At 31.0% G+C, this 18,036-nt stretch overlaps 2 protein-coding genes across 2 annotated transcripts; one reads left to right on the plus strand and one right to left on the minus strand.

Moving 5' to 3' along the window:
* Positions 1-1,688: 1,688 nt before the first annotated feature.
* LOC128178284 (uncharacterized) lies at positions 1,689-6,063 on the minus strand. The gene is made up of 4 exons (XM_052845383.1): positions 5,850-6,063; positions 5,330-5,471; positions 4,877-5,027; positions 1,689-1,810 (listed from the first exon to the last, which is right to left on the minus strand). Exons 1-4 carry the CDS (start codon positions 6,020-6,022, stop codon positions 1,689-1,691), a joined length of 588 nt encoding a protein of 195 aa, XP_052701343.1. The 5' UTR covers positions 6,023-6,063.
* Positions 6,064-6,539: 476 nt separating this feature from the next.
* On the plus strand, positions 6,540-14,791 carry LOC128178283 (uncharacterized). The gene is made up of 5 exons (XM_052845382.1): positions 6,540-6,717; positions 9,910-10,092; positions 12,830-13,148; positions 13,603-13,707; positions 14,452-14,791. Exons 2-5 carry the CDS (start codon positions 10,071-10,073, stop codon positions 14,609-14,611), a joined length of 606 nt encoding a protein of 201 aa, XP_052701342.1. The 5' UTR covers positions 6,540-6,717; positions 9,910-10,070; the 3' UTR covers positions 14,612-14,791.
* The last annotated feature ends 3,245 nt before the right edge of the window (positions 14,792-18,036 follow it).

Genomic DNA, 18,036 nt, shown 5'->3' on the forward strand with positions numbered 1-18,036 from the left:
TCATTTTCAGTCAGTCATAAAATGATTGTTTATCATAACATGACGATTGAAATTTGTAATAACAAGGCTATATTAAGACACTTTTAATATCATTCTAATTTTTTCTGTGTCAAGAGACATGAAGACAGTGTACATATTTTGCTTTAAGGTAAAGATTTAGTGAATGAAAGGTGCCTACAGGTTTATGAAATTCAAGACATAAATTATTTTAATGATGCTTCATAGCAATATCTTTGTTTCAAAGGGTGTACCGAGGCTTAATGTTTTGGTAAACACAATGAAAATCACGTTTTAAACAACAATTTTCTATGAAATAGGAAGGATAAAAGTAACAAATCTCGGAGTTTTGTCCAATTTTTGACGAATGTAATATATGTAGATTGCCTACAGTCTCGCCAAAAACGACATTAAACAAGCTCTTGGCCTCCAATTTAAAATGATGTCAAATTGAATATAGTTACCGGGTTTACTTTTCCCGTGATAAAATATAGAATGTCAAAATATAGTTTTATATTCTACATAATTCCCTTGAAGCCGTAAAATATGGGAAAAGATTCATCAAATCAATTATGATGTCCTAATGGTTCTAGTACCAAAATGACAGTCTGGAATCATTTACTAGACATCAACTCTAAGATTGCTTTATGGTTCTGGGGCCTGTACACTAAATATGGCCTCGACCACTCATTCCTCTTCATAATAACACACTTTAAAATCTTAACGGATAAGACAGTATGTTTGAAATGTAAAGATCAGCCATAAGAATAATAAGGTACATAAGTGTCAATATTTAAAGTGTTAATGGATCCTTAGATTAAACAACCGCTTCAGACACAGGCTTTATCGAATTACAATTTATTATTTGTATCAAAATTGTGTAATGTTATTAAAGATAAGGACCATCTGGTTAAGTTTCAAAAGGCAGGGTTTTGAAGTTGTTAGTTATTTATAAATTCCAGCAAATCCACAATTTTCTGCCGTAATTTTTCAAAATATTAGTGTTATTTAAAACAAACACAATAAAACTAAAATAGTTGAGTTTTTGTTGGGATTAAATCAATAAGTAAAAATAAGTTAATTTTTTGTTGTTGGGATTAAATCAATAAGTAATAAACCAATTAATAAGCTTTTTAGTATTATTTTGATAAATAAATATTGTTGAGAAATTATTGAAAACAAATATTAGATACTAAATACAAGTATTTTTTTTCTTTTCTAATATTTTAATATTCTTCAACTATATACACTGCCTACGGTTTTGATCATTTTCCTTTGTCTAAGTTTGGAATAAAAATTACAAGATATTCATGATAATAACATCAAATTATACAGTTTAATTTGAAAATATTTTATCAAACCGATTCTGCTTCTGTCAGATTATTGAATGACCAAGTTCAGATTGTCTGAAAAATATTATTTCTCTTGTATCAGACATTAACATAACAGTTATATTTTCATATCAGATAACAATGTATTTTGCTCCTTTAAAATATAAAAAAATATTAATGATCATTCAGAAAAAAGCAACATATCAGCTGTATTTGACAATAATTTTACGATGAACATCTTTCCAGGTCGTGAGCTTGGTTTTCCATTCTTCTGTGATTGAGGATGCATCACCGCCCGCCTGTAAAATCCCATTCAACGGGACATACCTTGTCCCCACTGCCAAGAACCCTAGCATGTCACTACTTCCCAACTGCTTTGTTGGGGATTCTAGAGAGGGCTATCACATGACTTACTACTGGTTCAAAGTTTTCGACTGGAATTTTGCTAACACTTCGGAGGATTAGAAATAAGCGTTCTGTCCCTGAAATGAGAAAAAGAGAGAATGAAAGGGAATAATGTTTAGAAAAATTAAACTTTGTATCATATGACCATAAACTGGTTTTCTGATAAAACATCCAGATACACAATTGTTGAGTGTTTTACCTCTTGTAAATGGCATCGAAAATTGAAGATCGAGACTAAATGGTTTGTTCGGTCTGTTTTGACTAAACTCTTTTGGTGTGCCCCTTATAGTTGAACAGGCAAATTAAATATTCATTTTTTATTCCAATAAAAGATATATTGTTCTGAGAAAAAAGATATCCACAAGAAAACAGGAAAACGTATTTGACATTGAAAATATTATGTTGTAGTTATACGCGTATTTTGAAGGGGAGAACCATTGTGGCACTGCTCTAAAACAAGTTTATTTTTAAAACTCGCAAACAAAGATGTCTAATATGCTTTTGTTTGCAAGAAATCGCCCTACAGTTTATTCAGTACTCAAAGGGGAATCTCCATTTGCCCTCAGCTCAGGTTTATAAGACAATACGTGTCGAATTAATGGGGGATACTAAAAATAAAAGATAAACTTGTGAGCATGTTAATTATGAAGATAAATTCACACGAAGTTATATATATCCCAAGTTTTCTGAAACTGAGATTATACAAGAGTCGTATTATAAAAGATAATATATTTGCTGGACCAAAAATGAAAAGCCTGTGGTGTTGCTGTTACAATTCTTTTATTGCATGGACGAAAAAGCCACCACCTTTCTAAAACTGTCGACAACTGTCTACTACGAGACATGTGTGACGTAATATTCTATTTCTACAATTTCAAAGACTTTCAATGATTTTCATTCGAAGAGATTTGTTTTTTTAAAATTATAACTACATGGAAGTATGAATAAAAGATGTGTGAAAAAATAGTAAATGCGACTCAGACAACAAGAGACATTTAAAAAAAAAAGAACCGCACACACCTGGTCAATGAACTCGCAAAAGGAAGGTTTAAAAACTAGAATATATTACGTAATCTACTGATTATTTTTAGAAATTTGCGTAGATATACAGATGAAATGACAATAATAACAAAGGACTGTTAACAACACTAATTAATCAGAAGAAATAAAGAAAGAATATATTGTGCTCTTATAAAATGGTTTTAAACATGTTTCATCTAAACTGTCTCATACTTTAAGAACATTTCCATACTTTATTCCAATGAGAGTGGACATAAGGCATTGTGGAGCAGGTGAATTGACGAGTTTTATTTTTCTTAAGTTGTATTTGAGGATCAATTAAAGCATATACATGATATACATGTACACTAGTTTACATTGACAAATAAACATTGGTGTACTTCATAGTAATCTTCAAGTGTTGCCTGTTTCAGACAGGCAGAATTAAAAAAGCCAAGTGGGCTCAGGACCAGTCCATCGGAGTATCGAGGAACTATTCTACTTTTCTGTAACATAAGTGTTAGGCTATGCATCTAGTACATAAACGTTGAAAAAGTTTCTGTCAAAAAATGATAAAAATAGTTCTAACCGGGAGGGGTGTCACTTATTGTTATGAATTGCTCCATCATAAATTGTTATGGATTCTCTGGATAGATATCTATTCACGAAAGAAATTATCGTGACAATATATTATAATATCAATTTTCAAATTTGAAATTATCGCTTATATATGAGAAACAGTAGTACTTGAGCATTAGTAGTTTTCGAAAGTCATATGATCGTCTTTCTATAAAGACTGGTCTAAAATTAGGCATTCATTTTTTTAAAGATGTTGCAATTTTGTAGTTCTAGTTCAATATCAGATGAAATGTATTTTGTTCTAGATTATAAGGGTTTCTCATCTGTAAGCAGATGTTCAATTTTTTTTTCAAAAACAAATTAATTTTGCAAAATAATGTCGCTTTTAAATTCATGAATTAGTATGCCTCCCAAATCTGATCAATTATTTGATAATAATAATATGAATTATGAGTTACATCTAACAATTATAAAGAATCGTAAAATTAATGTAAATCTAATATATATACTTCATGGACTGTTGTACTGATTCTGTAAATGAACTCGATTGAAGGACAAACCCCAACTCTTCAAACGTTTGCAATTGATTGAATAGAAACTGTATATCTACCAAAACACTTTCTACTCTTATCCTTTTGAAGCCGAGCAATATCAGAAATTAATATGTCCGAGTACAGTTTTTGTATTTGTTGCAACCAACTACACAGGAATCATTCATACATTCATTCTGATTTTTGCAACTTTCGACCGATTAAAAATAACTTATTCAAATCTCGTTCATTTTAATCCTAAGGGTTAATTTGTTGTTGAATTCAATTCACCAGGTTGAAGAAGTACAAACATCAAAAACAATACCTTTTCAAATCAATTCTAATATTGGTTAGAATTTAAAAAAAAACATTTAGATCTCCATCTACGAATTTAAGGAGCATACAGTTTTCTAAAAATTTAATCAAGAGTTTTAAAATGATAATTCATAAAATAACTGGTCAAATAAGGTGTATTAGAGCATCATTTAAAGGTAGACTCGATGAATGAAAAGTTATGTTTTGTATCGTCATTCTTAATGAATTATGAAGAAAATCAGTAAAAAAATCTAAGCTTTTCCACATCTGACATTTGAAATATGTTTTTGACTTGCAGAAAACGATAATAAACATTTTCTCAATCTTTTGTCTTATACACTTGTTAATGTTTTCTAATAACCCAACACACGTAAGACGATTTGTTACTGTACGTAGATATTATGAATATTTGACAAATAGAAACATAAAAAATTACTACAGTTTATCTTTACAAGTGAAAGGCCATGATTTGAAAATAGTAAAACAGGCAAATATTACTTCGTTTAACATATCGCCACTTGCTTCATTATAATCGCATTACAATAATTACGTATGCATAAAAATATCCAATGGTATAAGTCACTACATCGCACCTACATGTAGATAAACAACGTTGGAAACCAATCAATGAAAAACAACATGAATAACGCAAATAGCCATTATTTCATTCTTGTATTTTCCAATCGAAAATTTTGAACCAGAAGTAGGTCAGATGGTCACCTTCCCGAGAATCCTGTACAAAACAGTTTGGAAGAAGTTCGTCGTCATAACCGTCAGGAGAAGGGAGCAGGAACGTGCCATTAAACGGGATCTGACAACTTGGGGGTTCAGCGTCGATCACATCGGACGAAAAAAACGTCACATTGACGCTCTGAAATTATAATGAAACGTAAAGACCATTGTAAAGAACATGTGCGATTATTTTTTGTATTCAGTTTGGAAAGTTGTCTTTATGTAATTTTGTGTGCATGTACGATTAATAATATTTCTTATGAAATGATATAAATTTCATTCCAAATTGTGAAGTTTTTATTTGCTTGATTATTTTACATCATGAGAAGCCTGTTATAGACAAGACATGCACAGACACCGGATTAAGAAATATTTTTGATATATCTGCATTAATAACTTTCAATGTGAACCATGAGTTGTCATAAATATAATTTACGATACCACTTTGCTTTTCCCATCAGTCGGAGGAATCACGTTGTAAATAAAAGGCCCTTTGTCACATCCCCCAACTTTGATCGGTTGGGTGGCATTCCATTTGTTTCCTGGAGGAAGCGCGGGTGTAAATGCATAAGCTATACAGCCGCTGTAAATAAACTAGCGTAATAAGCAAACGAGGAAAGTTACCAAGCAGACCCTTCTGTTAAAACATTAAGAGAAGTTCCTTTTCATGTGGTTTTTGCGCAAAAACACATCAGACATTCAAGGTTGGTATAAATTTAACTTAAATGAGGAAGATCACGTCATTAAATCCTATAAGACGAGTTTTATGTTTCCTTTTCTGGCCATATGTAATTATTTTCGCTACAATTTCAAAAAATCATCATGATTCTTTCCATTAGACGTCTAAAACATGGTTGCAATGCTTTGTTATACCGATTAATTACTTTTGTTGGACAGGGCTCGAGAAATGGAGACACACAGTTAAATTGGGTTAGGAACATAAATATAAATATATACACACTGTTCTCCTTGCCAGGTTGCATTTACTGCGATCATAAACTGAATCTCTGTTATTTTGAAGTTTTCTGTTTTCGGGAAAGCAGATTTGTTTTCAAGTCCATGTCCCCTGACGGATAAAACAAAAACATTCAAAATTAGGTACGCAGTATTCATCCAAATAACCCTAGGCCCCATTGCAAAGATGACGGTATCAGAGGGTTCACTACTGATAAGACTTGTCTGTCTTGTGTTCTTTCCCCATACAATCTAGATTATATTCATTCAAGGCTAACATTTCTGTGAATCCTAGTAACAAATCGCAAGATTTTAAAAAAGTTCAATGACCATTGCAAAGTAATGTTTGAAAAGACCTGGAATCCTCAACAGCCTTATATATTATCAATTATTGTCTATTTTCCAATTAACCAGTTTTACCATAATGCTTCTCATTTAAACATAAATATGAATGTGCATTCAATTCCGTGTGCAAGAGAATAATTATCATTGTACGTTGTCATTCATCTTTGGTGGTTTTCTTATGCCTGTGTTGTAACTCTTTTGAAACATTAATTATTAAAAATTACTCGCAATTTGAATTAGAATTGACTTAATCTCGTCATTAAAAACACGTTCCGTTAAATTCAATTCATGTCGACCAACAATTCATTTCACCTTGAGACAATTAAGAGATTTTTACGGTATATTAATTGACTTTACAATATGTCACATTTGTTTCCGCAATGGTCCAACCTTCTTACGAAGTATGATGTCTATCAAATTACTATATGTGTACTCTACCATTGCAAAATTTATTGTTACACAGCGGGATAAAATATAAAGCGGACATCTCTCTTCAGAATTGCATGTCTTTAGTGAGAGCTATTAACGAGGTAAGAAACAAAATTCTGTACATTTATTTTCGCAATTATTTACAAAGACTGACGGGAACAAGTAGGAACAAAGTTACGTTCTATACCTTTTTTCTTTATCTTATTTGGGCACTTACACGACTGGGTTCAATTTATCGATACAATTTTATAGTGATCTCGTGATCTTGTGTGTTTCCGATAAAAATTAAACTCAGAAGAAATCTTGAGTTTAATTATGGCACTAAACAAACAATTTCTATGATTTTCTACCGTTTGAATTTGCACATTTTAAGGAGTTTTAAACTAAACTTAAACACACAAATAAAACTACTTTTTATTCTTCAAATATTTTTGTTACATTCAAAAATTGAATGGTCGTGATAAAAGTTTTTTAAAAAGTTTTTAAGCCTGAAACCCAATTTTAATGACTAAATGTATTCAAAGGTCCGACCTTGCATGCTAGGTTGTCAGAGCATTCATTTACTTTCTCTCTTAGAGTCGAAGATAATTAGAACAGAGTCATATAAATATAGCTTGGAAAGAAAAATAAGCGTGTTCTTGTAATTTATAAGCAATTTGCAATTCGTCTCTTCAAAATTTCAGTTAAGATCATAGTTTATTTTTACATCTGAAACAGGTCGGAGTGCAGTAAATAGCAGACACATTCATGAATGTCTTATTGGTAAAAAAAAAAAAAAACACCATTTCTTTTTCTGATTTTGCTATATCAACGATTGTTTTCTAGAACGATAAACTATATTAAAAATAAGGAATCATATTAAAAATATGATGCATCTATGTTTCATAGAAAAAAATATACACATTAAATCACGTCTCCGAAAACATTAACATTGCATCTTCCAAAACGTTTAAAGAATTCAAGTGAATTATCACGATCATAACTTTGTTAATAAGTGTAAAATATTTAAATAGTGGATCTAATGCAGTAACAATATACTCATGTGGAATAACAAGAATCAGTTAAATCCTAAGTAGAATAATGATACAACATTAAAATGTTTTGATGACTAATTGTTCAGTGAAGTTTTAAGAGGCGTCGTTAAAGTGAAATATTCATACAGTATATTTCATACTAACATCCGCCTTAATAATCAATCTATTAAGTATTTATGCAATTTTCAAATGTCCTTTTTATATTCTGGTGATTGATCGAAAAACTTCAATTGATTGCACAAGTTGTTTACTGAAGTAGTTGTCAAATAAACTTCAATTGTTAATCAATAACTAAATGAAAGCTTTGTATTACTCAGAAAAATTCTCATTTTATGATATAAATGTATTACTAATGCATGCATAATTCATCAATACTTATCTTGTTTGAATGTAAGTTTGATTTCAAAGGCTTTGTATTCTAAATAAGCAGACTTTAAATAAAGAAAGTTATGAATAATTAAAGTTGAGACCAAACAAATCAGATGATGATTAGATAATGTAAAAAAGAAATGAGACAATAACACTACATAATATAAAACATTTCAAAATGAGACAATAACACTACATAATATAAAACATTTCAAAATGAGACAATAACACTACATAATATAAAACATTTCAAAATGCGTAAGATTATTGGATCTACATCCTACGAGGACTAAAATGTGATACTAACAATTTTTTTTTTCAATAAGTATTCATCAAATAAACAAATATGATTTTTTTTTATAGCTTTGATACGAAGAAAGACAATCGAGACCAAAAACTAAAGACGAAATGTGATTTCATACAATGTATGAGTTTATAGAACAACAGTTTAAGAAGATGTCAATTTATTCCTTCAAATAGTATTCAAACTTGACAATTATATATCATCATATATAAATGTTCTTGAACTTGTTAAGTAAAAACATTTATAATGCTAAACATTCACAATTTAGAAAGACCAAATTGGGATTTTCTTGCGTAAATACTACAAAGCAAAAACTCTTTCTTAATTGATATATGTAATTTACACCAACTCTAGTTTATTTGCTATTTTAAAAAACCTATCAACTGGTTGATTAGTAATATTATCTTACCTCCTATTTAAAAAATATTTCTAAATTCTACCGCCTGGTTTTTGACGGGGGTCATCTTAAAATATCAAAATCCTCCAAATTTTGCTATATATTTTGAGTATTACAAATGTAGATTGATAGAATAGATTTATTCCAAAAATTAAAAAATATCCCCGATGATACCATAGTTCTGTGTGTAAAATTTCAGAGTCGTACACTTCTTACTTTACCTTTAATTTTTTTATGTACTCCTACATAGCTTAAATTTATCAAAAAAGCACAATAGCAACGATCAACTACCGAACAATAGGAAAATCGTTTTGTTTTGTTTTTTCAATCTACCATAGTTTGTATTCTTTATATATAATCATTTTTCGCATGTTTTCAGTTGAACAATGTAAAATTTAAGAATGGACATTCACCAAGTTTTTTATTTCTCTGTAATGTTTCTCAATGAGGTTGTGAATGATCGGTTTAAATAAAATTTCCCAAACAAACCTGAGGTCAAGTAAAATGAGTAGATTGCAGACTTGATAGACTTTAACCATCTGTTAACCTTGTAAGTGCAACCTTTGTTCTTACAACGTTACATGTCAAATTGCTATACATTTTGTAAGTGACAAATGTCAGCCATTTACATATCAATGGTATTAAACTGTTTTACGCGGATTACAGAAATATGTTTGGGGTAGATCTGTTCGTTGTTCAATCAGGGCTTTCGTTTCTATGTCACGTGATAAAGACGATGGTTGTAATACGCTTAAAAAATACATTATCAAGATACACATATTTTTTAATTTGTATTTATTGTAACTAAAAAAGTTAAATAACCTTTTGACTTTGACCAGTTTCAATGAATATATTTAGTCATTCTTTAACATACATGATTTTGCTTCAAAACTTTAGATTTTTTAGAATCTAATTTCTGTGTATCTTTCCAACAAAATTCCCTATTTTACGGTAATATTGAGGTCCAATATTCTTTAACGTATACATAGCTATTTTAAATAAAAATTTCGATCTCTACTGCTACCAAATGATTCGATTATGTTTTGTGTCAATACATTTAACATTGAAACATGCAATTCGCATAAAATGTTATATGAAGATTATACTCGATAATTTCTGCCACGTCATCATCATCGTCCTACGAAGTGCTTTCTCATTTATTATTTTCATGAATATTATTTATTGACAGTTTAAAATCGTTGTTTAAGAAGGAGATCAAATTTATCCAAGATTAGAAAACCATCAATCCGTTTGGGCATATAAGGCCATCACACAGAGGGTAATCGATCATCATTATGTCATCGTGTGCCATTTTGACATCAAACTTCGTCTGAATAACATCACACACAGATGTTTCTGCCAGTGCCGTCAGGTAAGATTAAAATTAAATCAGAATATTACGATTTATCGGGCGTGGCCCACTCACCTGTTCGTCACATTGACTTCAAGAAATAAACAGAAATTTAGAGACCAATTCATTATGCTTCACATTTCAATTCAATTAAAATTTTAAAAAAAAAAAGCGATAATTTCAAAACTTATAAAAGATATTTAAATACTTTTAGAGTTAAATACACTCGCAAATCTATATTCGATCGTGAATATATAAAAAAAAATTTATATAATATATAGGAATAAGTACTGAAGAGTTGTTCGATATTCATTATGACAATATGAGGAAATGTATAAATATCGCATTTCTCTTTATTACAAGTTAACAAGAGACTTGTAATTTAGGGGGAAAAACACCTTTAAGTGAAAGGTTTGTTTTTCGATTCTGCAGAAATGTTTCTAAATAATTCTTCGCTTTAACATGAACCTGATGTAAACATCAATACGTCTTTATTTTCAACAGTGTCAGCTTTCTTGGAACATTGTGAACGCACTGAGGTTGCATTTCTTTTATTGCCATTAAGACGTATATTGGTTTATGTCTCCGACATGACCTCTGTAGCAAATCTGACTGGAATAGGACAAAACAATCTAAAACGAGAGGTTGTAGAGACCAATCCGGAAACGGAAAAGTTTGTAAAACATAGTCGAGCACACTTCCTACAGCTGAAATGACATTTAGACACATTTCTTTGACGAATCACCTTAAATGGGTTCATTCTTATTGTTAGTGTTCGTATCTTCCTGACCATATGAAAAGCAAATAAATGCTTTGAACATTATCAACTCTTGATATATCATAGCAATTAGAAGAAGACGAACTATGGCATGTACATTAACATAAGCAGCAGCATTTATACCACCTTTTAGCTTACTTAGCACATTAATAATCAGCGTCTGGGCTATTAATAAATTGTTGCATAATTATAACAGTCTTCCAAATTTATTACAGTTAATATCGGTGAATGTTGTAAGCTCTGAATTAGGTACATATAACGGTGCTTTGGAGACATTTTTCTATATAACAGGTTTAAAAACTATGAATAGGGATCCTACAAAACTTTTTTTTTATCCAGCATGTTTATGGTGCCTTTCTGCCATTTTACCTTCAAATTGGTCAATTATTATTCGGCCCTCAGAAAGAAAAATAATTAAAGGCTTTACAATTTTACAAGAGATTTATAATGCTACATTTAATTAGGTTATAATACAAGTGTTAAACTGATGCCAGAAAAATAATTTTTTTACTCCAAGATTGAATTGGAACTATCTTGGAAATAATCTTCTTTTAAAATGTTCTTAGACTCTATCCTGCAGTGATAAATATTGTGTTATAATAATTGGAGCACCTGATATTGTACAAATTATCGATAAATTAAAACGTTATCCCAAATCAACAATGCAACCCCTTGGGGAACACAAAATTCGAAATGGATGTAGAAATAGAAGAGAAAATCTATTTAATCCTTTAAAACCCCAATTTATGTATTGTGTATATTTAAATATGTTCAAACTGTGAATCACGTACCCATAGTAAGACCATCTGAATACAGTGCAATATTTATTGCAAAAATTATTAGAGAATTTCTGGGGAGTTGAAGGTCATGAATATAAAAGTTGACTTTTTAAATGATTTAAATTTAAATTCGTTCAAATCACGAAACCCAAAGACAGAAATTTATTTAAGAATTACATAGAATAGGATTAGAACTGTCAATCATATAAGTACTACAGCCCCTGAACTTGCTTCTGTTTTCGGTTTATTTTAGGTTTGTTATTGAATAATATAATCTCATCCATTACTAAATATTATAATAATCAATTGATGATAGTTTAAGTGGACCTCCATTGGTATTGGTAGTTCTTTGCCTCATTTAACCGAGCAGATATCTTTTATCTAATTGCTTTGACACACATATAATATATATAGATATAGATATAGATATAATTTTTGGGGTGTTCTTTTTGTTATTCCAGTCATATTGCTATCTAAATGATGCTTTGAATTTTATGTTTGCACTATGCCCTGAGGAAACGAACAATCATATAGGATCAGTTTCCATATTATAGTGCATTAATCGATAAATCATAATGTTTTACCACTCGCAATCAAGTGTTCCAAAATTATGAATTATGAATGTATGATGTACTTTTATAAACGGTTCCTGTTTACTGCAGTAAAATGCTGTAACAATACAGATGTCGAGGTGTAAAGGTGTAATTAAACTGGATAACACTCGAGAATAATGTGTTGGAGTCAAATGAAGATGTTACCACTGTGTGTTAATTGAATAATCTTGCATAAAGTTAATGAATGGTTAGGAAAACAGACCTCTTTCATGTCCTGTTTTTTTTTGGTGGAAAAATTTATGATTTCACAGAAATTACGTTAAAATATTTAATAGGATAAGTTTTGGAAACTGGCTTGATTTAAATTTAAGTAAGGTGTATCAGCATTAGACTGAACCATTAAAGATAACTTTTTTGAATACAAATGAAATCAAATTCTAAATACGATACGCCTTATGACTTTACACCGTGCAGTCTCGTTAGTCCCATTCACTTTCAAAGCTTATAGGTAGATTGACAGAAGAGTGGCCATTTGTGAGCTCTTTATATTATTCCCAGAGTGTAACTTTGTCGGATTTTTTTTGACAAGAACGTAAACAAACTTTTGATGAACATGATGATTGAATAATGTGACACTTCGTTTTCAGTGAAAATGATTATACATACTTGTCTACAAACCCTGTGTCCTTTGCTGTTTTTTGGAGTGATCGTAACGTATTATCCAACGGTCGGGAACCACCAGGGCTGGCTTACCCAAGCGGCATGCCCATGTAAACCAACGGGTCCTTTAGCAAGAACTATTTTAAAACTTTACAAAGGGCTGTTCGTTCAGCCGCAGGAAGTGACAGATTTACCCGTTATTAAGCCTGTGGGTGGACGAGATGAAAGTGGTCATGAAGGAAATCTGACTTCGTATGTGGGGAATTTAGTGACATCTCTTAATAAACAACCGTCTTGTTGCAACACGTAAGTTTTAATTTTCAGATAGTTTTCTCTATGATACATGAAGTATAATTTTATTTTTTTTAAAATTAAAAATCTGTTCAACTGAAAATGTTGCTGAAAAGAATAAATGAAAATAATTTACCTGCATTTCTATTTATATTTCATGAGAAATAAATACATTAATGATTATTTTCTGCGGCTAGTTTAGCAAAATAATAATTGAAATGCGATTACAAACATCCATTTGAGAAGTAGTATCAAAACAAGATCAATTCAAAATCTAAAAAAAAGCATTTCTTTTACAACTAATATCAATGCCTCTAAAAGAAATAAGAGCAGTCTAAATTGTAATATATGTTGTTAAAGAGAATGGACCAAGTGTAACTGATATTCATTCTATATCCTTTAAGAGGATAATTTGATAAACCATGTCTGTGCTGAAATAACTTTTTTAAGGGTTTTTTTTTCATTCTAGGGAATATGCCTTTGAGATATATAACAAAACCAATTACAATCACAGGAACCTAACTGTGGTTCATTTTCAAAATGCTTATCAGTTTGTTCCCACTGGAGTCTGTCCGTAAGTATCTACCGTAAATATATGTAAAAGTTAACACTGTGCTAAAGATTAAGTACGAAACTTTGACTATGACAAAATTTAATGAGCTTTTCTACAAAAATGAAGGTGATTCTACTGCAAAACAACAAAACAAGCTTTAAAAAAAAATAAAAAAGAGTTTTTGCCACTAAATTTTTTAAAATAAGAATATCCTACATGTTTTCAAAATGTATAATATATGAGGGCACTCTGACATAATAAAAAAGTAAATATATAGCAAATGTTTTTCTAATAGTTTAAAGCTGCTGAGTGACATTGAACTAGGACAATCAAAGGCACAAAACGGTTAATAAAAAAAACGTGTGTAATGTCACTTGCAAGTCTGTCATATCATGAATTCCATACAAAACATTCCAAACTCTCATCACAAAACTTCAGATTTTCAAAAGATGATTATTGCATAGCATTTCATTAAACTAAAAAAAAATTGTGAGTGCCAATGTACTTCTTAACAAACTGTTTAAACGAACAACAATGTTCTACATGATTGCTAAAGTTTACTCTGGACGAAGTACCAAATTGTCGTTGAGTTTCATTGAAACATGAGTCTCCGAATAAATATTCTTGAAAACATAATTACAAGGTGTATAATCAAGATTCTTTTGAATTAAAAAAAAAAAGAACTCGGATTTGAATAGTTAATATTTGATTAAGATAAAAGAAAAAAAAATGTTATTTATATGACTATATACTTTTTCATCCTAGAAAAAACACAAAGTGTGGAATCGGAAAATGCATTCAAAGATATCGACATCACTGGCTCCTCGTATGGGACGAAAGCTTGCAACATTACCCACCTGTCACGTTTCTTCCAGTTGAAATCCCATCTCATTGTGAATGTGTCAATATAGGAACTCGCAGATAGAACTTCCAATTGTTTCACTTGTAACAGAGCTGATGTTATAACGTTTTTGTTGTAAAAAAGACGCTAAGCGAACATACTATATTTACTTTCCCTTAATTTGTTGGATTGTTTATTTATGAGACTTATATAACATATGATTGCAATATGCTGTTGATGATGCCAAATACCGTTGCAGGTATATCATTAAAATTAAGATTTAAAATTTGTCTTCAGAGAGAAAGAGAGAGAGAGAGAGAGAGAGAGAGGGAGACTCTATAACCTGCTGCGTATTTCAAATACTTTTATATTTATTCAATACATTATGTGATATTTATGCAAACAGGGTCAATTGTAACACATTCAGAATGCATGAGGAAACCCTGTTGAACATAAACATATCAGATCAAATGATGTATTGTTGAACTTTTAATGTATTCATCAAACGACATGTGTGAAGACCGCTGATAATACCAGAAGTGTCTTCTTTTATTTCCTCAAATCACGATTTGCTAAAACATACAGTATCATACCAGACTACATACAAACCGTGTTAGTACAGGCGTTTACTGAAAACTGTTTTGGAACCAAACATAGCGACAGATATTAAAACGAGGCATTTTTGAAAATTGAAAACTTCGCCGCGTAAAACCACATTGGTACTCGTGTACATGTAGATGCATGGGACATTGTTCAAAAATAATTAAAAGTCGAATAGAATGATGCTTATCACGATTTTTGTGGGAGAAAATTTAGGTTATTTATAGTCAACATTCTACAAAATGCAAGCATCTAAAGAATTTTTAATACTACGTGCATGTCAAACGGTTTAAGATAGAGAACATCATTATCAAAGATCAGTCTGTACGCAATTATTTATTAATGTTATAAATAAAATTCAAGATATTATTTCTATACGGCCTTTCAAAATTGGAAACGACCTCCAGTAAATAAAACCCGATTAAATGTCGTGAGGTAAGGTATAAATATACATACGGTAGTGTCTTCAAAAGAATGAAGTAATCATGGAAAAGCAATTCAATAACAAATGATGCTAATGACTATTCATTTTTTAACAAAACAGCTTATACACATAAATCATATTCGTGTTTGTTTGTTCATGTTTTTAAAACTAAATATCGCAATACCAAATTCAGTCAAAACATAGCCTGAGTCATGGGTGAACTTGGACCACAACCTTGTTCAAACCGTCAAATCCCTAAATTTGATAGATTTTTGTATAAAGTGTTTCTATAAGTAAAATAGTTTTCCATGAGTTTGAGAACAGTAATATAGAATATGTATTATAATATTTTTTCAAAAAATGGACTTTTGTGATATATTAAGGGAACAAGTCTGTATGGATGTGTTTGCATTTTTTCCCCTTGGGTTTCTTTTAATTTTGGTCAACTTTGCATGGCGTTGCTCCATAAAAATACAGATAGATGTGCCTTAATTTTCAAAACATCTGATCCAACAAAACTATTTTTGACTTTGTTTCATTTTGCATAAGATTCGCCTTAAATGACATACATTGATATTTTCGAATGAAGGTCGTTTTTAAAGCTGATACATCTGGGTAATGAAATATACCAATCTTTTATATAGCCCCATTTAAGATCCTGTCAGTTCGGTTAATTGAATTTTCTATACCAACAGAAATGAACAAAGTTTAAGAGACAAATATAAATTAATCAAACTTGAAACACATTCTGGGTTTCAAACCAACTTTGTATGCATACTTTGTTTGGCCTGTGACACTTAGTTGGAATTTTCACAAGAATAACTTTGGCGAGAACAGATGTCTATAAATAAGAATTCACTTAACAAACGTTGCTCGCGGGACACAAATACCGGAAAAGTCACTTAGGTCTAAGACACAGGTTCAAATCCGTATATATGGGGGTCAACCGACCAATTAACACAATATAAAGAGGTATAATTTCGAGGCCCCATCGTCACCAAAATTTTCAAATCACTGAACTCGGTTCCTTAAAAGAAAAGTCCATAATACTCAGACTTGAGGCTGAGTTTATGAACTTTGGGAAAGTTAGCGACGACGGGGCCAGGATATTAGTAGATCCAGGTGGTCATTGTCCTTGATTAGTGATTTCCTGATAACTAACATCGAAGGGGTTTGTATTTGTTTGATGCATTTGTAATAACTGTATTTTAAGATTATCAACATTAATCTTACAAAATGCTACTGGTTTTACTTGGCCAAGTTATTGAAATAAAAGCTGTAGGTTTGAAGACGTTTATAGAAATAATTTAACACAATAAACGTTCCCAGTCTCCATAAAATCGTGGTGATTTGCGTGATTTGATAAAGATTTGAGTTTATAATATCATCATTGAAACTGTAAAAAAATGACATTTAATCAAAATAGATAAAATATTGACCTTAAAAAGTATGACAATGCTTCTAGGGCAAAAACAAAATAATCTTGTTTTTAAAATACATTTTTGGGTCACTTCAATAAAAAGGGAAGAATTTACGTACCAAACTTTTGCATTATGTTCTATGGCCGCTCCTAAATCGGCAAATACTAAAGCAATAACATTTGTGACAGATGAGACCAATAAACAAATGCGATGCAAACGTCAAATGAATGATTGCAAACCATTTGTTTTTCTAAGTAAATTATGTCTTGGATACTAAGATTTGAAATTTTAAGCAAGATCGCTATTTTTGCCGTATAGAGAGAGTTTATTTGCTTATATCGATATATATTTGGTCACTATGGCTTTTAGACGTACAATCTGTTGCGAAATGTGTGTCTTTTATAAAGAGATAATCAAAGAAGTGAATCTGCCAAGCATTGTTAAAAGTAAGATAGTAAGCTTGCAGGATTCATGCGCGGATCTAGAGGGGGGGTCGGGGGGGGGGGGGTCGGGACCCCCCCCCCCCCCCCTGGAAAATGAAAATTTATTGAATTTACATAGTAAAATTATCACGAAAATATGCCTCGGACCCCCCCTGGCAAACACAATTATCCTTCGGACCCCCCCCCCCCCTGGAAAAATTTTCTGGATCCGCGCATGCGATTCATCGACACGAATCAACTGGGATTTAAATGTCTATAACCTCAAAGCGCTACAGGCTTGTACAAAAATTGATTACTAAAATACTGGAAGGTATAACTTTCCTGGAATCACGACTATTTTAAAATTTTGAAACTATTTTTGAACATGATAACTAGGGGTAAATCGATAAATAGTTAGTTTATTAGTGTATATTACATTAATATACTAGTATAGGAACAGAATATGATATGTATTTAGCAGAAATCAAAACGACATGTTGAAATAACAATTTTATATCAACATAATATCTAAAACTCGTATAACATCAACATTTTAATGAGATTCCTCTCCAGAATCAGTCTCCATACAATATCGGCCGCGTCGCATAGAGATGTCAGGAGTTGCCGTGTAGTTTTGGTGTC

The sequence above is a fragment of the Crassostrea angulata genome, chromosome 3 (genome assembly GCF_025612915.1).
Source record: "Crassostrea angulata isolate pt1a10 chromosome 3, ASM2561291v2, whole genome shotgun sequence".
Classification (NCBI taxonomy): Eukaryota; Metazoa; Mollusca; class Bivalvia; order Ostreida; family Ostreidae; genus Magallana; species Magallana angulata.